The 21,530-nt window shown below is 42.0% G+C and overlaps 1 protein-coding gene across 4 annotated transcripts in view; it reads right to left on the bottom strand.

Annotated features, from left to right (window-relative positions):
• CSMD1 (CUB and Sushi multiple domains 1) overlaps positions 1-21,530 on the bottom strand; it is a 2,142,320-nt gene that overhangs the window by 250,951 nt on the left and 1,869,839 nt on the right. For all 4 annotated transcript variants that reach the window (XM_035269622.3, XM_017963591.4, XM_008979004.5 and 1 more), the window contains 3 exons: positions 21,142-21,211; positions 15,306-15,422; positions 5,932-6,141 (listed from right to left, as the gene is read on the bottom strand). In XM_035269622.3, the coding sequence (XP_035125513.3) occupies positions 5,932-6,141; positions 15,306-15,422; positions 21,142-21,211 (397 nt within the window). The remainder of the gene's footprint in view (positions 1-5,931; positions 6,142-15,305; positions 15,423-21,141; positions 21,212-21,530) is intronic.

Raw genomic sequence — 21,530 nt, forward strand, 5'->3', positions numbered from 1 at the left:
GGGACTATAGGCCCATACCACCGCGCCTGCCTAAGTTTTGTATTTTCAGTAGAAATAGGGTTTTACCGTATTGGCCAGGCTGGTCTTGAACTCCTGACCTCATGATCTGCCCACTTTGGCATCCCAAAGGTCTGGGACTACAGGCGTGAACCACCATGCCAGGCCCATCTTGCACTTCTTTACTAGTTTAAGTCACATTTCTATCATTTACAATCAAAGAGGGCAGACTCATGGGGAACATGCTAGATCTTTGTCCCTCACCTTACGGATAAGATCTAGCCACTAATTGATGGGACTCATCTATGGGGCCCAGGTTAGTCCTAGAATTGACTCTATTTTCACGATTATGTGTAACAGTGGTACACATTGTCTATGTGTCACAGAGAGGAAAACCAACTATTCTTTTTGTTTGTTTGTTTTGAGATAGAGTCTCACTCTGTCACCCAGACTGGAGTGCAGTGGTGTGATCCTGGCTCACTGCAACCTCTGGTCTCCCAGGTTCAAGTGATTCTCCTGCCTCAGCCTCCCGAGTAGCTGGGATTACAGGCACTCGCCATCATGCCCAGCTAGTTTTTATATATTTATAAAACAGGATTTCACCATGTTGGTCAGGCTGGTCTCAAACTCCTGACCTCCTGACCTCAGGTGATTCACCTGCCTCAGTGATTACAGATGTGAGCCACCATGCCCGGCTGACAACTAATTCTTATCCTTTCATTTCCTCCCTTTAGGATTTCTGGTAGCAATGGAAGAGATAGAATGAAAAGAAGAGAAGAACAGTACTGGCATTGATAATATTTTTGCATCAGTGTTTATACCCAGGGTACACGCGGAGCTGTTTGCATACATGGGAAGGACCAGCAGTGCCTGAGGTAATCCTTGGCGTCATGTTTCCTGAAAGTCACTGCAAGCCCACCATCCATGCCTAATTGGTACTTCTTTAGCTGAAAGCACAATTCTTTAAAGAAGCCCCCGACAAAATCCAACATTACCAAGGCTGGACACATGGTATTTGTGCCAGTATCTGCAGTGATATAAATTGGTTGAATTGGTTTTTAAAATTTTTTTCTATTTAATACACTTTGGAATTTAAAATAAAATTGTTTTTTTTAAGTTTACTATTTTAATTAGCAGATAATTGTACATATTCATGGAGTACATACTGATGCTTCAATGCATACAATCTATAGTGATTAAATCTGGGTAATTACTACATCTGTACGTTCATCATCTCAAACATTTATCATTTCTTTGTGGTGGGAATGTTGAAGATCCTCCTTCTGCTGGCTCTGTGAAATTACGGGATATATTGTTCTTAACCACAGCCACCCTAAAGGGCTACAGAACACTGGACCTTATTCCTCCTGTCTACCTACAATTATTTTATCCTTTAACAGAGTTTTGCTAGCAGTATCTGCAATGAGTAGGGATGAAAAAATCACTTTAATGAGGAAGCCAGAACACAGAACTGAACCAAATAAAGGCAAGCCCTGCACAGGTGCTTACGCAGCACAGCAGAAAGTCCCCTTAGCATCTGGGGCAGAAAAACCTCAAGTATGGAGCTCACAGGTGTGCCCTGGGGACCAATTACAGGCAAGCCACTGCGCTTCCTGCTGAGTGTGGAGCAAGATAAGACAGAAGTGACCACCACCTTCATGCAGAGTATCCTTTTAGCAAGGCATCCTTTAAACATAGAAATACAGTTGACCCTTGGCATACACAGGCTGGTTGGTTACAGGATCCATATAAAGTAATGGAGCGTTTTCATAGAATCTAAGCACATTCTCCCATATACTTTAAGTCATCTCTAGATTACTAATAATACCTTACACAATGCAGATGCTGTGTAAACAGCTGTTATTCTGTATCGCTCAGGGAATAACGATAAGAAAAAGAGCCTGTATTTGTTCAGTAGAGTCACAACCGTGTGTTTTGTGTTTCAATAGTTCCAATCTGTAGTGCTTGATCCACGCCAGCAGAACCCCTGGATGCAGAGAGCTGACTGCATACAATAAATTGCTGGCTTTCATAAGCACCAGGGTATGCCTGTCACTTTGGGTTCATTTTCATGGTATTAAAAAACAATATCATGTATCTCAGTGACAACATAAGACAGCTTCCTCCTGGCTCCAGGTGGGGATGGCAGGGAACTCTACTCCTGTATATACTCAGGGATGCAGATGACTGAGCCGCCATCAGAGCAAACTAAATTTTGGCTCTTCGTGGTTTCATCCCAAGTGACATTCACTCCAATTTCATCAGCCAAAGCAAGTCGCACCACCACACTTAATTCAGAAGGAACTTCTATGCTGAGTGCAGAAATGAAGGGAACGAACGCTCGTGACCAACACACAGGGTGAAGCACATCTGAAGTGAAGCTTCCGAATGAGGAGACCTCACCTGCCGCAGCACTCAGAGATTAGCTACGTCAGGGTATGACATATAAACAGCTCGGAATGACTAGCCAAGGAGTCGGGGTGGAGATGGAGAACACTGCAGGCTGAGATTGCCACACGTGAAAAAGCTCTGAGGCAGAAAGGATGGCAGCTGTGGAAACATTTCAGAAGGAAACTGAGGACCAGGAGCGAGCATGAACAATAGCTTGGGAGACTGGGCTCCTTACAGATGCTGAATGGCGTCCTAAAGTCTATGAAAGCATGGTGAAGGCTTTCACCACAAAAGGAATAAATCTAGTCTGCTTTTTGGAAAGAAGAGAGAAGTTGGAAGAGGCAGTCTGGGGAGACTTTTAGGAGCTTGGCCATTTTCCAGGAGAAAGGTCTGAGAGTAGTTAGGGCTGCTGGTGGTGACACGGGGAGGCAGCTGCAGATTCCAGGGGCATTGTGCCTCACACTTAGTGAGATGGGGGGACTGGAGGATAAGCTGGGAAGGAAAACTGCGAGCTCAGCTTTGGACACAGGTTTCAGTGCCTGTGTCCTTCCCTGTGGAGGAGGAAAATAGACATCTCATCCTGGGGCTCACAGAAGATTGAACTGGGGCATAGGCACACTTTATCAGCTATGAATGACCATCAGAGTCTTTGAATCCAGGAGTGTAGGTGACACTCATGGAAAGCACATGATGGAAATACAGGGATTCCAACCTCCTATATAGCTAAAGTCAGTTAGACATGGTCAAGGAAGCAAAGAAAATAAGAACTCAGCCAGAGAGACAGCAGAATAAGCCAGAGATTTTGTGATCCCTGCACCCAAGGGAAAAGGTGTCAAGAGAAGTGGTAGCCATGCTGGATGTCACCAGGAAACACGAGAGTGCCTTTAGGGCTCGTGACGTTAACTTCTTCTGAAATAGAAGATGGTGTCCTTAGAGGACACCATCATGTTAGACACCAGATAAGTAGATAGGAGAAGCAAGAAACAGGTGTGGAAATTGAGAATGTTTATACAAGTTTTCAGGAATTTTGCTTTAGAAATTAGAAACTGGAGGTATACAAGAGGTCAAAGGTACATGAGAATTATAAATAGATGTGTATGTGCGAGACAGAGGGGGAGAGAGATGAGTTCTATTTGAAATTTTTTTCTCTCTCTTGCTTTCTTCTTTCTCTTTCCTTTCTTTCTTTCTTTTCTTTTCTTTTTTTTTTTTTTTTTTTTTTGAGTCGAAGTCTCACTCAGTCACCCAGGCTAGAGTGCAATGGCGTGATCTCAGCTCACTACAACCTCCACCTCCCAGGTTCAAGAGATTCTCCTGCCTCAGGCCCTGGAGTGGCTGAGATTACAGGTGCCTGACATCATGACTGTCTAATTTTTGTATTTTTAGTAGAGACAGGGTTTCATCATGTTGGTCAGGTTGGTCTCAAACTCCTGATCTCAGCTGATCCACCTGCCTCGGCCTCCCAAAGTGCTGGGATTACAGGCATGAGCCAGCGTGCCTGGCCTTGATCACCTTTAAGTAGGAGGTACATTGTCTTCCATTGAAAAAGAGAAAGAGCAGAAAACAGGTACACACACAAGTACATCTGTATACATTTTGTTGCAAGAAGTTGCTTCCTCTCTGATTTCTCTCTTTCTCTCTCTCTCTCTCATTTCAAATAGGGAATGATTAGTGAGTGATACTGTTTGCTATGAGTAAGAAAATAAAGATGGAGAACAATGAAAGACACTGTCTGTTCACATGAAAATGCTGCTGCTGTCTACAGGCATATCGCTCCTTAATTTAGCCTTTAGTTTTCTCTCTTTTTTGCTCCTACCTCGATTTTTAGTTTATCAGACCTCAATCCCGGAAGTTGATGTCTATATTTTATATTTTAGGTGAGACTATACATAATAAGGTCTAACAGTTCAACATAAAATACTAACCTCTTTCAGTAATAAATATCAAAGCCCTGTTTCTGAGCATTCTGTGGAATTAGGGAAACAACTGATTTATCTATAGTAAAAAAAAAACTTAGGCTCTAGATTTAACATTTTCAACCTCATTTGATCTAGCAATATTCAAGGAAAGGCCATACAAGTTATTTTGTATGAAATAAAAATGTTGAACTGTTTCACACGTCAAAAGTGCTTTGATGATGCAAACTTTCCTTAGAGATTGCATATCTGAAGAAATGAAAAAGGAATAAAGTTCAATCACTGATTCTGTTTTCTCTTTTTGTGGTGAAATTTGAACATGAATAGCGCAGGTAGCCATTTTCTTGTGCTCAGGCAAAGCATACATACCTGAGATACAACAGCCCCCCTACCACCCTGTGCCACAGGACTTTGTCCTGAAGGGACCAGAGCTCAGAGGGACACAGTAACACATGGGAAGGCTACGTGACAATGAGACTCTGAGGCTGGCACGCAGATGGCTATGGCCACTGGAGAGGGTGTGCACAGGTGGGATGGGAGAGCAGGGAAGCTTAGGTAACAGAAGTGCCTGATCATGCCCTGTGTGTCTGTGAAGCTGCCTTTGCAAAATTATAACTGAGGAAATTGTGATAGTGAAAGAAACCAGACCTAACTGACTCCGTCTTGCTTCTAACCTTTAAGCTGTCCTTGTTCATTCCTGGGCATTGGGAAGGAATTCAGTTCTTCGTTAGACTCTGAAACAAAACTGCTAATAGCCCTTTCCCGAAAAGACCCCCATTTTACCAGGGGATCAGTCTGTCTTTGCAGGACTAACAAATCAGCTGCAAGATTAGAAATTATGGTTTAAGGGTCATGTAGCCTCTGGCTCCAAGATTCTGAACCTCCCCAAATTGATCCTGCGGATCACATCGCTATTGTAAAGCCTGAGATCAGCGCCTGAGGTATGTTGCAGACCCTGAACCTGATGGATCAGATGACACCAACCAGCCGATCTGGCCCAGCCAGTTCTGCCATGGTACCCAGGAACAGAAGACAGCAAGAAAAACTCACTTCAAACCCGCGATTCCATCTCCAGGAACAGAAGACAGCAAGAAAAACTCACTTCAAACCCGCGATTCCATCTCCAGGAACAGAAGACAGCAAGAAAAACTCACTTCAAACCCGCGATTCCATCTCCAGGAACAGAAGACAGCAAGAAAAACTCATTTCAAACCCGTGATTCCATCTCCAACCTGACCAGTCAGCACTACCTACTTCCCAAGCCCCCACCCACCGTATTATCTTTAAAAACTCAAATCCCTGAAAGCTGGGGAGACTGATTTGAGTAGTAATTAAATTCCAGTCTCCCACCCATCTGGCTCTGTGTGAAGTACTCCTTCCCTACTGCGATTCCCTTGTCTTGATAAATTGGCTCTGTCTAGACGGCGGGCAAGGTGAACCCAAGGTGAACCCACTGGCAGTTACATCTGTATCCTTATCTGTTTTCAAAAACTGACCAGAAACCAACATTCCACCAAAAAACTATTCCAGTCATACAAGCTTTAAACCAATTGGGGAGATTTATATTTACATACAATGTAAACGTAAGAAGTATGTTTAGATGCGGTTTTTAGTTGTTGTTGTTTCTTACCTTGGTAGGCAAGTTTAAATCCTTGCCGGTTCTGCGAATGGTCACTGTAAAAGTGGATGAGGGTCTCATGCGTTGTACTCAGCAGGGCCATGGGGAGGTCCGTGCCGCTAAACTGTCCGATCATGGGACTGGTGTGGTAAGGTCCATTTTGAATCTCGAGGAAGTCATGATTGGCTTCGGTAGAAAAGTTCAGAAACTGAATATGTGCACCTATGGAAAAATATGCAAACTAAATGAAAGTTCATATCAAAATGTATAAAATCAGTGCTCTTAAAAGTGAGTGAAGTGCTAGCCGTCTTCCTGGACAGTCTCTGAGACAGAACCACGCTGCGGAGGGCGGCATTCACTCTGGATGACAACAAACCTTGGCTCACTCTTTCTTCTGCCGCTCTCTGCTGCATGGCCCTTTTCCACAAAACTCGTGTCCGCAAGTCGATCTGTCTCTGAAATATGAGTATTACCAGCACTGTGCTACAGAGCTACACAGGTAGAATCTTCAGAACAACAATTAGCATCCACGTGCCTGGGGTTGATCTCGTCCAGCGGCTTTCACAATTATCACCATCATAAATATGAAGTTGTGATCATCTGTCACATCAACCAAAATCTGATGGCTTTATCAAGAAAAAACAAATTGGTCTTAAAACATGCAACAGATCGTGTTTGCTTTTGTTTGTTTTTATTTGTTTTGTCTGTTTTCCTTGTCCCATAGTTCTATGCAACAAACTTTAAAAGTGGCTTTTACAGTAACTGGATGTTCATGCCATAGGACAAGTTTTATTAGTTTAGCAAGTGATCATTTTTATTGCGTTATGTATGCAAAGCAAATCATTGATGTTTGTGAGAAACCCAATCCAGTAACTCCCCCCATACCTCTCACAGTTAAATCTGACAGCCTGGCACAGTTCAGCACACCAAAAGACTGTTCAAATGACCAGTGTCTCTGATATCATGCTGATCTGTGAGGTAAATAAGCTATGGCTGATAACTGAAAAAGAAACGATACTAACAAACCACTTGGAGTTATTTGCATTGCAGCGTTTCTTCTGAAAATTTATTTGACTACTGTGTCTTAGATATCCCAACTCATTTAAGCAATTTATGTAGAACTCTAAAGCCATTAGTCTTTGCATAAATCCATGCAGTTAAGCTGGGCCGTGAAACCTAAACTGAGCCAACTAACAGCTGTTGTAGAGTGTTGCATGCATATTACACACACACACACACGCACACAGCTTTACTCTGCATGATTCTTGTTTTTGAGAGATGAAAGCTTTAAAAAATTTTAATCTAATATGTTTCCTAGATTGGGAAGAGTAAAGATAACACCTACATGGGTTATCCTCCTTAACTGTAAGTGCAGAAAAACATTCACGCAAACATATCTAATAGGCATCAAAGGAAAACACAGTTGTCAAGGGCCAGTACTCTGTAAAAAGGAAGAAAGAAGTTCAAGTGAAAAATTGTAGGGAAGAAAAACCTAAAATCACTCAACAAAATTTGAAGTCATACAAGAAAAACAGTTTCATTAATTATGGAGAAACTTTGCGGGGAGAAGGAAAGGGTGAATAGTGCCCATCCCGGGTGGGCATCGTGAGAGGCCAGCAGCAGGCCCTGGGTCTGATTCGCCAAACAAGGTTGTTCCCAGCACAGTAACTATCACTATGCTCATCATTTACAGGTGAGCAAACAAAGGCTCAGAAACGTTAGCTGTCCTGTCTCATGTCACACGGGAAACGGCAGAGTGAGGTTTAACCCTATGCTGATCGGCAAGGTCCTCACTTTTTCTGGTTTGGCATGCTAATAGGCTAGACAAGAGCTGACAGTCTCATGATGGTAAAAATATTCCAGTCGAAAATTAGTTTGCATTATGCTCAACCTCTTTCTAAATTGAAAGAGGATGAATTAAAAAAAATAGAATGTAAAAAACTTCAGAACATGGCTAAGAAGACAAAAAAAGAGAAAAAGATAGATTATTAATAATTTAAGCAAAATTTAGAAGTGTTTTTAGAATGAGTAACTAGATTCATAGCACATTATCCAAGTCTAGACACCAGGACTACATCACCAGTCAAGAAAGGACTAGCTCAGCCTGTGGTGGTCCCAGCCATTCTATCACCATCACCTGTATATATATATAACCATGATAAAACAACTCTTTAAATGTATAACTCTTCTGCAAATATTAAAATAAAAAATGTCAAATATTGCTGTTTGTCGAACAGCCACCAATGAGCTATTAACTTCTTTCTAAATTCCAGAAAATATTTTTGGTTAAAAGAAATTCAGAAGTGAGGAGAAAAAAAAAAAAAAAAAAAAAAAGAAGGAGAGGAGGAGGCAGCAAGACAGTGAGAGATGGAGGTGGGCAGAGAAGGAGACGGGGGAGAGGGAGGGCCAGGGGTCCCTGTGTTCCTTGGTTTGGAGCTGTCTCCTCAGTGTTCCATCACAGCTGAGCTCCTGGACTGCTCAGCCCGTGGCACACCCAGATCTACCTGTCCCCTTACCCACTGCTGAGCTAAAATAAATAAACGATACTAAAGAGCAGTGTGTGTGTGTGTGTGTGTGTGTGTGTGTGTGTGCATGCCTTTGTGTACGTCTGTGTGCACATCTGTGTTTGTGTGACTGCCCTATGGACACTGAATCCACGTGCTCTGCAGAGTTTTACAGACGTCCCTCACATTAATCACAACCAGGCACCAGGCAGAATCCAGAAACTGACCCAAGAGTGATAAAAAAACAACCTGTTGAATTGCTAGTCTATGTATGTCCAGAGTAGCAGACAGAAAGGAAACCTGGGGCCAGCTTGGAATATTTAACATCTAATGACAGGGAAACGGCAGAAAATGGGCTCACTTCAGATGCGCACATGCAGACTTTTGATATATTTATCCAGAAACACTTTTGAAATTCATGAGCCAGCACAGCCAGGAAAGATAACAACGTGCAAGGGGATCAGGGTGCAAAGAAATGGAGGCGGTCCGATGTCTCAAAAGTACAGCGTCTAAGAAATGGAGGCTGTCCAGTGTCTCAAAAGTACAGCGTCTAGTGAAAGTGCTTTTCTCCTGATTTGGAATTCAGCTTGAAAAGGAAATGGAATTATGACAATTATAATATTGTGAGCAAAACTACCCTTGTAAGCAGGATAAATTATACAGCCACATATCAAACTACCTAATATATATCAGAAAATAGAACAGAGCTCAGCTTTAATCTGGCTTAAAAATAGATTTATCTATCTAATTTTCAGCAAACTGCATCCAGTTTGACATCATAAAGCCAAAATGAGAGGATTAAAATAAGCATAACCTGGTTATTCTTCTATTATCTCAGAGAGTACTAAAAATATACATATTATTTCAACAACAACAAAAAATCTGAAAGCTTACCTTTGGTGGAATTTACCCAGCACCCTCTTATCCTATTGTGATTACATAATGAAAATTAAGCGCCAGTGACAAGTCACTTGCACAGAGAATTTTTGCCTTGAGCTTTAACAAAACTGAATAGTAATGTGACCTTGATCACAGAGTTAAAACTAGTTTTTAGCTGATAGAACCTGTGAGTATTACTTGCTCTGTTTTGTACCTTCTGTGTGTAATAAAAATATAGCAAAAATGTTAATGCCTATGGAATTTATTGAACATTCTAAAGAATCTTTCATGTCCTTGCGTTTCTAGAAACTCCGAAGGCATCGTAATTTTGGAGAGCATTGTATACAATATTAGCGCAGTACATTTTAAGTATAAAAGTTAATAGGGCAACACAGATAGAAAGCTTGGTTGCATTTCTATTAACTGTGCCCTTAGACACTCGCTAGAAAACAGACCAAAATCCTGAGTTGGTGAGCTCTGCTATAGCATCACAAAACAACAACCCGTCTGTGAAAAGGAAAGAAAACGGCACAAAACTGTCAGGTTTAGCCACCAGATAATGAAACTAGAATTTGGTTTAGCTACCAAAAGCAGTTCGCACTTAAATAATGCCCTCTGTGATGCATTTACAATACTTCAAAATAGCCCAAATGGGAATGATATTTCATTATATTCCTTTTAAAAATAAGGAAACAAAGTTCAAAAACATTTTGGTATCCTGTGCAGTCATTGGTAGGACTAAGATTTCTACTTAGTTAAATTCACAGCCCCAAACTGTGAGCACCCACAGCTTATGCTGCCAACTGCTCCAGTCCTTTTGGCTAGAGTTCCCTGGGTTCTTTTCAGGGATGAGGTATGTGGTCTTAGTGAGGCAGCATGCACAAGACAACTGTCCCAGCTGGGGACGGTGGCTCACGTCTGTAATCCCAGCACTTTGGGAGTCCAAGGAGGGCAGGTCATGAGGTCAGAAGTTCTAGACCAGCCTGGCCAATAAATGGTGAAACCCCGTCTCTACTAAAAACACAAAAATTAGCTGGGTGTGGTGAAACAGGCCTGTAGTCCCAGCTACTCGGGAGGCTGAGCCAGGAGAATGCCTTGAACCCGGGAGGAGGAGGTTGCAGTGAGCCAAGATCATACCATTGCACTCCAGCCTGGGTGACAGAGCGAGACTCCATCCAAAGGAAGGAAGGAAGGAAGGAAGGAAGGAAGGAAGGAAGGAAGGAAGGAAGGAAGGAAGGAAGGAAGGGAGGGAGGGAGGGAGGGAGGGAGGGGGGAATGGGGGGATGGGGGGAGGGAGGGAGGGGAGAAGGAAGGAAGGAAGGAAGGAAGGAAGGGAGGGAGGGAGGGAGGGAGGGAGGGAAGGGGGAATGGGGGGATGGGGGAGGGAGGGAGGGGAGAAGGAAGGAAGGAAGCAAGGAAGGAAGGAAGGAAGGGAGGGAGGGAGGGAGGGAAGGGGAAATGGGGGGATGGGGGGAGGGAGAAAGGGGAGAAGGAAGAAAGGAAGGAAGGAAGGAAGGAAGGGAGGGAGGGAGGGAGGGAGGGAGGGAGGGAGGGAGGGAGGGAAGGGGGAATGGGGGATGGGGGAGGGAGGGAGGGGAGAAGGAAGGAAGGAAGGAAGGAAGGAAGGAAGGAAGGAAGGGAGGGAGGGAGGGAGGGAGGGAGGGAAGGGGGAATGGGGGATGGGGGGAGGGAGAGAGGGGAGAAGGAAGGAAGGAAGGAAGGAAGGAAGGAAGGAAGGAAGGAAGGACGGACAGCTGTCCCTTGAATGAATAATTAGAAAAATGGGCAAGATGGTTTCCACATGATACCAGAACAACTAATCACGTTTGCCTGTTTAAACTGTGGCTGGATCCACGGGAATGGGGTAGGAGAGTAGAGTTAATCGAAATAATTATTTGACTAAACTGGTAACTGCTTAAACCTTGGATTAGATAATCCATCAGGCAATCCTATGCTTATCCAGTTGCATGGGAAGAGTCATAATATCCAATAGAATCCTCCCAAAGTGAAAACATCACACATATTTTTCTCCAAGAAACGGCAATAACGTCCTATATTCCGGGTAAGTGTTATTACCTATCTGGAGTAACTGGAGGGGCATGCTGACTGGTCAGACACTGCTCTGAGAATCCAGATCCCAAAACTGGACAATCAAGGAACAGATACGTATGGTCAAGTACTAGAGATACAGTCTGAAGCCTAGAAATTACATTTAAGAACACTTTGCAAGAACAATATTTTTGCAATTCACTTTGGAGTTTTGATTCGTCGTGCTGTTTTATACTCAATAATATTCTATTTCTATTTCCAACATGCCAAAATCTTAAGATGTCTACATTTTTTACACCAAAGCAGTTTATCTTACATAAATAATATTTGTAAGAATCTTGTGAAAATCTTTGTGCACTTCTCATTTTATTTAGACCGAAAGTGCTCTTCTATAAATTGGAGAAAGGCTTCCTGAAGGAGTCTGACTCCAGCATTCAAGGAACTGGAGTTGCTCTGGGAAAACTCCAGCCAGGGGCACTGAGTCAAAACTTAGGAAATAGGCCACGGGAGGCTACATTGCAACAACACAACCCCCACTGAAGCTTCTTGCACACGGTAAATTTGAGCACCCTGTGGGGCAGTCATTTTCCTTGTTACTTAGTGTTGCAAGTTTAAGTAGATACAATTTACAAAAAAATCTGACACTTTCTTAGGGTCAAAGGCAGTCAAGCTTCCCTTAATGTCTGTTTCTTGATGAAATTACCGGTGATACTGCAAAGGAAACATTGTTTAAGATGGTTTCCCAAACCTCAGAAAACAGAGAAGGGGAGAGGCAGAGTGGTCATATCACATGACTTTTCTCAACATTAAGGAAGACATAACTGGGCTGTTCTTTTGCAACCTGATCAACACAATCACACTAAAAGCACTATCCTGGTAAGAGATTTTGTTGTGTGACATTAGTTGAAATACCTGCCTACTTTCCCAATGTCCCTGCTTGTCCCATTAGAAAAGAAGGGGCCCTCTTCTGAGTTGTACCCGCAGGAAATGTTCTGGAATCACTTCACAGTTTGGGTGTTAATAGGAAGCAACATGAGAAACGAAAAAGGGGAGAAATCATCATTACAAAATAATTGTGGTCATCTCTGCTATATTCCCATTTTGTTTTACGTAAGAAACTTCTGGAGTGAGTGCTTGATTTATAAGTGCAGGTGTCTGAGCTTGAACTCCAAACTCACTTCATCAAAATTTCCAAGGGTGTGAGCTGATATTTGCTTATGATTTGGGAGATTCCGAGGAGAGCTTGCTGACAGGAATAAGCTGAAGTTCGGAGAAAGAAAAACGAGCCGCTCAGTGCTGTGGAAATAAATTGGGAATTGAATGGGAAAATCTGATTCAGATGAAATGTTCACATGCCTCAGAAGTGTGGTTTGACATTTGACAACAAGATTCATGGTGTTGGTTTAAAAGTCATGTGTGTAGAAAAGAGACTTGAAGCTCTGGGGGTAGTGGATATTACAGGGGAGAAGAGGCAGAAATTAAAGAAGGCTATGAAGATATGGAACTAATTTATTTAAATGTTTTTAACTATAAAACAAGGTGGGGTTGAATGCTAGATAGTAAAATTTTCTCTGATTCTGCAAATTGCTCTAAAATAATTTAAGCCCTAGAAATAACTTTCACCAGGGGCATCATAATTCCAAATGTTGACCATGTCAGGAGACCCATTGCCATTCATATGCCTCTTCTCCCAATTTCTCACTTTATACCTATGACTATTCAGAGGCTATAAAATTTATCTCAGGCAAACCTGGTGCATTATTCAAATGTAATCTACAACAAATCTTTCTGATGCATACCAACATCTATTCTAAAAAGCCAGGGGTAATATTTTGTATGCCTGTTGGATTGGGGATAGTTTCTTTTCTCTTCTTCTAGATCCTCTTTAAACCCTCATTCTATGGAATATCAAAGCTTTTAAAGATTTGCATCAGTTTAAAGATGTTATTTCATATTTTCTTTTTCATTTCAATCTTTCTTTAAATAGTTTGTTTAGGTTTATAGATCCAAAATATGAATTTAGACAATTTGGTTGCATTGAAATTTTTTCCCAAATTATTCTCTTGAACAATAGTTTAGGAACGAATAAATAAAAAAAAAATATATTAAATGATGCCCTTCTCAGAAATGATAAAACAGTAACATTGGAAAAATATGTCAAGAAGATATTTATACCCACTTTTTCTTTTCATAAACAGAATGTTTCTACTTAGTTTTGAGAGGAAGGTGGCAAACATTTGGAAGAATAATAAAAAATATAACCAGGTGATTTTCTTGTTTGTTTCAGTTTTTTGTTGTTGTTTATTACATGCCAAGCCCTGCACTAACCTTCTAGCCAGAACTATTTTATTTAACCATCACCAAAAACTTATGTAGCTATTTCAGCTACGGGAATGAGGAAGCTGGGGTTCCTGTGGATTAACTCATTTAAGAAAAGCACAACTGGTCAGGGACAGCTTCAGTTTGCGTCAGATTTCTCTCATTCTCTGATTCTGTGAAGGACTATAATTTGCCCCAAAAGGCTGTGATCCTTAAGAGTGCTACAAGTGCGGAAACTATCCAGGATTACTCCTATCTCTGATACAACCCTTAACCCCTGACTCCAAAGATTAATTCAACAAGTTCATGTCTCCACATCTCCATGGCAAGGACAGCAGGCCCAGATTGGGAGAGCAGTGGAGCCAGTGCTGTTGGAAATTTTTCACAGCTCTCTGTTTCATTTAGCTCTCACATAATCACTGCCTTATGCTCAGATATTATGACTGAAAAAAAAAATTATCAAACTGAGAAAGCTGGGAGAAGTAGAGGGCTCCTATAATATCCCTTTCACAGTCTCTCCCTTCCTTGACCACTGCCAGGCATGGCCTCCTACAGATGGCGGGATGGTGGTAAACTCCACAGGTGCTGCCATCCCATCGAGCTGCCCCTCCTAGGTCCTCCTCTTCCCTTGTGGAACAGTCGTGTTGCCACATCCAGTGCCTGACCAATCTGCCCGGCCGTCATCCCGCCCATTTATTCCCCGGCCATGCTCTGCTGAGCAAGTCCACCCCGACAGCTCACCCCTGCAGCTACTGCCAACCTGCGCACAGATTCTAAAGGGAGAAGCTCTGAGCAAAGCGTGCGATCTTCTTCCAGGGCAGTGATTTCTATTTATGGCTGTACTCAGTCATTCATCACTCAGCTAATATTTAGCACGGAAGTACCCAGTCACTCTGCCCGAGGACATTCACTGAGTACCTAACTTGGTCCACCTGGAGTGAGTGCTGTAGAGAAATTCACAGGTAGGGAAGACCCAAATAAATGAATTAAAATATGAAGGAAACCAGGAGGCAGACAAGGAGTGATGTGAGAGGGGATCAACACTTCACAAAGACCATGCATTTCTGAAGAGAGGCTAGAACGAGGTTCTGAAATAGTATACACAATTAAATTTATGAATTAAAGTGACAACCTAAATGTTAATAACTAGATATTAAAAACAGTTATAAACCTAAAAACAATGTAATATATAATAAAAGTGTATGAAACAATACTGTTTCTTGAAATTTGTTTCATAATTTAAAATGAGTCATAACCTTTAAAAAGCCTTCAAAATTATCCAGAAGAAACAGTGACCGTGATTGCCTTCCAGAGATAGATGAGGAAAAGCGTGATCATACATAAAGAGCTTGGTAATTGAATTAGGGACGCTACGTTCTGCACTCTATGTGCACTACTCCATTATCATCCAGCCAATTTAATTTGCCTTGAAAAGAGCTGCACTGATTTTTCCAATAACGTTTCCGCTCTCAAAAGTTATTGTGTCAAAGCTTTACTCAAATCTGTAAGCCACTTTCAATTAAAGATAGTTATGTCAACAGAATAAGGCCTATTTTTTATTCTGCTGAATTCTTTCCAAGGTAGAAGTGAAAAAAATAAAATGACCTTTTAGGAATTAAACCTGTTTGCACTTACCGTAGCCGATGGGTAATGAGATCTTCCAGGTGCAGTCTAAGTTGTTGGGGTAAGAGCCTGGGAAGCCGGGGCTCAGGATCACACCTCCCATGGTGCTCAGCGTCCCTCCACAGGTGGCTGTGAAGCAGACAAGATGTCAGTCCTGCGGGTCCTCACTTTCTCCCTGGAATCTCTGATCCAACCTGCTTCACTCAACTATGCTAGGAAGGAGCAAGACTTCGTAGCTGAGCTCTGCCCCTACTTACAGCACACAATACGGTGCTGTGTGCCTCACTTATTTACGCGCTGAGCTCTCCCTCCTGACAGTGAACTCTGCTTCAGAAACGGCCATTTTTCAAGATCTGTCTTCTCCCAGTAAAGGTTACTCCATTTAATGTTTGGATTACAGTCAGGCAGCAAGCAGACTTCAGTTTATTAGCTGCTATTCATTGAGGGGTAGAATTCGTTCCTATTTATTGATTGCTGACTATGTACTGTGCCTAGATAAGTACATTACATAGATTAACTCACATAACAACTCTGAAATGCTGGTGTTACTACTATTCCCCTCTTATGCATAAAGAAACCACGCCTGGAAGAGATTAAGAAATCTGCCTGAAGTGACATGCCTGGTGAACAGTACAACCAGGCCATTCCAGCTGCAGCTGGTTCCAGAACCCACGTTTCCGCCAAGACACAGGACTGTCAGAGAGCCTTTCAATTTCGGAATGTAGCGAACTGCAACCACTTTCTCCCCAGGAAATCTTATGCTGTGAGAGAGCGTAAAGTAAGTTCATGTATGTTCCCGTGTCTTGGCGACTCACATGTTTTGCTACTGTACCTGAGGTTTGACTATAAAGACACACAACTGATTTTACAACAGACATGCCCAGTGATACAGGTTGAAGCATTTGAAATTCCCATCTTTGACCATTTGTAACCTATTAAAATGGCAATTCCTTATATTCTGAACTTCATGTGAATGACGCCACTTCTTTTCGGGAAGTCCACAGGAAATGGCTTTGTTCTTATTCTAACAATGCTCTCATTAAGGAAAATATTTTGAACAAAATATGTTCTGGAAGTCGTCTTTCAGAGCCTCCCTAGGAGCTGTAGTGAAGCCTTTTTGTTTTTTAATCATCATCAAGGCTCAAACAGTTTATTTGTGATTTAATATGAGAAACAGCTCAAACTCAAGGCTGGTGAATATGGTGATTGCTCAAGCCACGGCATCATATTCTGGATTTCAAACACCGAATAGGCTGAAAAATGTGTTACCAACATCTAAGTCTATTTTTGTGGTGTGAGTGATAACTCAGGAAAAGCCTTACACCACATCAACTGTGTTGCTATTTAAAGTATAATCTCTCAGGGCGACTTCTTCCTGGGAGAGGCCGGGCATTTGCAAGGCCAGGCTCCTGCCTGTATTTTGTTCATGCAGCTGTGGATTGTGCTGAAGACACACCAGTGAGTCTGAGTGGCATGCCTAAATACATTCAGCAGTAGTACCCTTTCCCTTAGGGCTCATGTGACCTGCAGTGACAGCAGGTATGTATATCCATCTGTCAGAGGTGTCCAACCACAGCAACTCCATCTTGAATAGGAGCTGGATGAAATAAGGCTGAAACCTACTGCGGCGTTCCCAGATGTTTAAGGCATTCTACATCACAGGATGAGACAGAAGGTCAGTGCAAGAGACATAGGTCATAAAGAGCTTCCGGATAAAACAGGCTGCAGTAAAGAAGCAGGCTAAAAGCCACCAAAACTAAGATGGCCACAAGAGTCACCTCTAGTCGTCCTCACTGTGGCACTCCCACCAGCACCATGACAGTTTACAAATGCCATGGCAACGTCAGGAGGGTGCCCTGTAAGGTCTAAAATGGGAAGACATGAACAATCTCCCCCTTGTTTAGCATGCCATCAAGAAATAACGATAAAAATGGGCAGCCAGCAGCCCTCGCGGCTGCTCTGTCCAAGGAGTAGCCATTCTTTTATTGCTTCACTTGCTCAGTAAACTTGCTTTTACTTTACTCTGTGGACTTGCCCTGAATTCTTTCTTGTGTGAGCTTGAATAACCTGCTCTTGAAGTCGGAACCTCAACCCCTTTCCTGTAACACAACTACAGGGAAGGCATGAATGAAAAAGGCCAAATCAATGACACACACAAAAAGAGAAAACAAAAGAACCAGCAAATGTGGCATTACTAGAATGTTCCTTTAGATTTTAGTATGATTTTCACACACACACACACACACACACACACACACACACACACACACACGAAAATCATAACAAACAGCCATGTACATCCTCAGCTGAGGACTGAGGCAGCCCTTCAGGAGGAGCTGGCCCAGGGCCTGAACGTAGATGGTGTCATCAACACGATGTCTGTGTCCCACACAGACCAACTGTCCATGTGATAAGAAACTAATCATGGGCCTGACCTTTGGGTTCATCTCCTGTCAAACACACAACAATCACCAATTTACTTCAGAGTTTACTTAAAATCACATATAATTCCCCACACCCCCCCCTTTTTTTTTTTTTGCTGTTGCTCATCTAAAAAACTATAAGTCAATAGATAAGCATAAAAACAGAGCTCCCAAAAGATGTGTATACATCTTTATTCCTTTGTGACATTTTAAGGTGACTGGGCTTGCCATGTCCTAGATGGGTTCGGTGTCCATCTCTGTGTGGTCATCACATCATGGACTGACTTCCTGCCTCCTGCCTGGTAAGCTCCCTCCATGCCAGACCCTTTCTTATAGGTAAATAGCATATTTAGAGTTATTGGTAAATATGCTAAAACTCAAGTCTAGTAACTATGGTGATTGCTCAAGCAAGGGCATCATATTCCGGATTTCAAACATTGTATAAGTTGAAAAATGTAAGTTATAAACATTTAAAAGTTTGTTTTGTGGTGAGAGTCATAATACGGGAAAATTCTGGGACATTAACTGTGTTGCTAAGGGCAAGGAGTTTATTTCTATAAAATGGCCAGAGACCTTATATTTTACTAGATTTATATCTTACTTTGTGTAGATTCCTGGTTTTGTGGGGACAAAGAATATACAGAATTTTTACTCAAGGACACAGACCACACCCTGCTGAAGAGCCTAGCAGTGCAGTGAGACAGGGAGGTCCCAGGGCATTGCTGAGACTTGAACCTCACCCACCTATAGAGACCTGGAAAATTGTGAGACCAATCTGGGTTTGTTATATATATTCAAAATAGTCCATACTGGTTAAGCTCTGAGAACACTGCTTGGTATGTTAACCTTTAGAGAAGTGATATTATATACACTGTCTTCATTAGTACCAGTATTTTTCAAAATTAGGTCATGGGATTTCCAGGAACTCATAAGTAAAATATTATCTCTCTATGGACTTCTACTGATAAAATTCCCCAGTTTGGTGTTATATAAAGCTAACAGCTACGAAAAGTAACCCAAAAAACAATAAAACCAAAACCAAACAAAAAATGCTGTTTGCTCTCTAGAATTGGTCTTTGGGATTTATAACAGGTCATGTGCGAGTGTTTTCAACAATGAAAATACTTGTATGCCCTGTAAATGATTACAGAAGTTGATATAATTTCAACATGTGCTAATATTTAAGATGTTAAATAAAAAACTTAATATATTTTGCAAATATAAGTTAATTATTTGAATAAAACATCCCATTATTTAATATAAAGTGACAGCAAAGGCATATTATTTGATTGGATGCCTGCTTGAAATTGATTTCATTGTGAAGTTTAAAAAATTTCAATTTCTACCTTTAAAGGAGGGCTCTTCATTTAAAAACAAATGGGCAGATTGGTGTTCTGCATGAGTCAAAGGCAGTCCTTTCCCCATTTTTCCCTTCCAAATTAAGGCTGGGATTTTAAACATCTGTAGGAGTAACTTTTTTTTAGCTGACATGTTAATCTAGACATTTATTTTTACCAAGAAATAGCCTTTACAGATAAGATACTGGCCACTAAGGTATATTTTTCACTTTTGTAAGCAAATATGATAGAGTGAGCATAACATAAACAGTCATCATCTCCTGGATGAGGCTATTGTCAAGGCTGAAGTTTTGTTTGTTTTACAGGCTTCTTGCAGTTTAATTTTCCTCTGTACACAATTCCATCTGCATCCCATGCAAGGCAGTTCAACTGTGTATTACTAAGAGCCATTGAATACCTAAATTTATTTGAGATGTGGGGAAATGAGGCTGTCAGAAGAATGTGTAACAGACAATGATTACCTGCTTTACTTGTGGGTACCCACACCACACTGTGCCAAAATGAATTCTAAACAGTATGTGAACAGTTTATAGGACCATTTTAAGGCTACACTGTGCCCTTTAAAATGGCTAATGTTTATCCACATGGAGTTGACCACTTTCTCCTGAAACACCATTTGGCAGTATGGGGTGCTTGAAACTAACCGTCTGGAGGTAGGTGGGTTCTGTGCACTCCCAGCAATACCTGAGTGTTGCAACACTCTCGGGAGCTATAAAGACCACCCCCAGAAGTGTGACTATTGCAATGACCCATGCTCTGATACTCATTCATTTCCCAGCCATTCTTTAATTGAAATTCTTGAGTGTGTACCATGTGCTGAAGGTACACAGGTGAGTGGTGCGTGTCTCTGTCACCGAAGTCTTGGGAGATTGTAGAAGAGCAAATTAAATAGCAATATCATTACAGCTCTGCAGGAAGTAAAGTCAGGCACATGGTGGGTGGTAGCCCAGGGTAGGGACGATGCATTGCACATGACGGTGGGAACCCAGACGGCATTGAGGAGAGGACGCTCCAGTGCAAACTTCAAGATGGAGCCTAAACCCCCTAATAAATATTTTAATGCAATATTTGAAAAAAATCAAAAGAAATGCAAAAAAATCTATGATTAACAAAATATGAAAATGTTAAATAAAGACAAGATCAGTACTGCTGATTTTTCCTGTTGGCTCTTTCCTATACGTTGGAGTATGGTTGAATATGGGAGCCTCATGTTAGGATCCCACAGAGATATTTAGGAGAGGACTATGCCATGAAGATGGGGTACTGGGGCTAAGAATCACAGGGGAGGATACAGTCAGGTGGAGGGCTTGACAAGAGTGAGAAATCACTTGGATTTAGGGAGTAAGGGAGAAATTTAAAGTAACACCCAGATTTGTTTAGGCAAAAAAGAAAGAAAGAAAGAAAGAAAAAAAGGCAGAATACTGCTAATAGCATTCTCAAAGGAAGCAGATCCAGGAGAACAACAGGTTTGGAGAAGCCAATCAGTAGTGGGAGGTGGGTCGGGGGTAGAGTGTGAAGCAACCGACTACGATCCTGCTGGGACCGTGGGACAGCGCCTGCGAGGCTGAGTGGTCGGTGCTTGAGGTACAGGTAAAGATTTCTGACTTTGCCTACAACATTAGGTGGTGGCTGAAGCTGGGAGCCTGAATGATGGGGAGCAAAGGGTACCCTGCATCAGCAACCTTCCTATGGCTGGGAACTTGTCTTTTCTGAGGCTAAAGGTCTACAGAGAAAACTACTCAGACTTTCAGACCAGCTGCATTCCGTCTTTGCCACAGGTAAAATAACTGGCCTTCTGACACAAATGTCATTTTGGTGTAGTGCCTTGAGCAGACAGTCTTGCCTCTGGTCTGGACCCAGACAAACTGAGAGGACAGAGTTGCTGCAAGCAGTGGAGAGGGTGCAGGCTCAGCTCGTCATTCTGCTCCACTGCATTACACTGTATCGTTATATAGCACATGTTCTGAGATTACGAAATTCAGAAGCGCATCATCTGAAGCCCAAGAGCAGGGCAGGTCTGTTCTTCCCAGCCTGCGCACAGCAAGAGTGAAGGAGCTGCATCCTTACCAATGCAGAGAGGAGACGGATAGTTCCAGCGGCGAACGGTCCCTGGCATACAAGAGATGTGGGAACGGCCCTGTTTAAAAGAAAAGAAAACCCACATAACTAAACCGTGCATTTAAGGATTAAATGTTTGAGAATATCTGCCATTTTTCCTTTCCTGTTTTAATCATATTTCAAAATTTGTGAAATCTGTTTTAGCTAATGCTTATTACTGAGTCATATCTTGAACCGACATAGAAAAGTATCAATTTTCACTGTGTTTCCTCCTACTAAAAACAGAATCTTGCAACGTCCCTTTGACCAGACAATAATTCCCAGCTCCTTTCTTGGTATTTAAAGAAGAGTATTAAATTGCATAAAGTATGCAGTTTTTTCATCATCAGAATGTATAG

The sequence above is a fragment of the Callithrix jacchus genome, chromosome 13, assembly GCF_049354715.1.
Source record: "Callithrix jacchus isolate 240 chromosome 13, calJac240_pri, whole genome shotgun sequence".
NCBI lineage: Eukaryota > Metazoa > Chordata > Mammalia > Primates > Cebidae > Callithrix > Callithrix jacchus.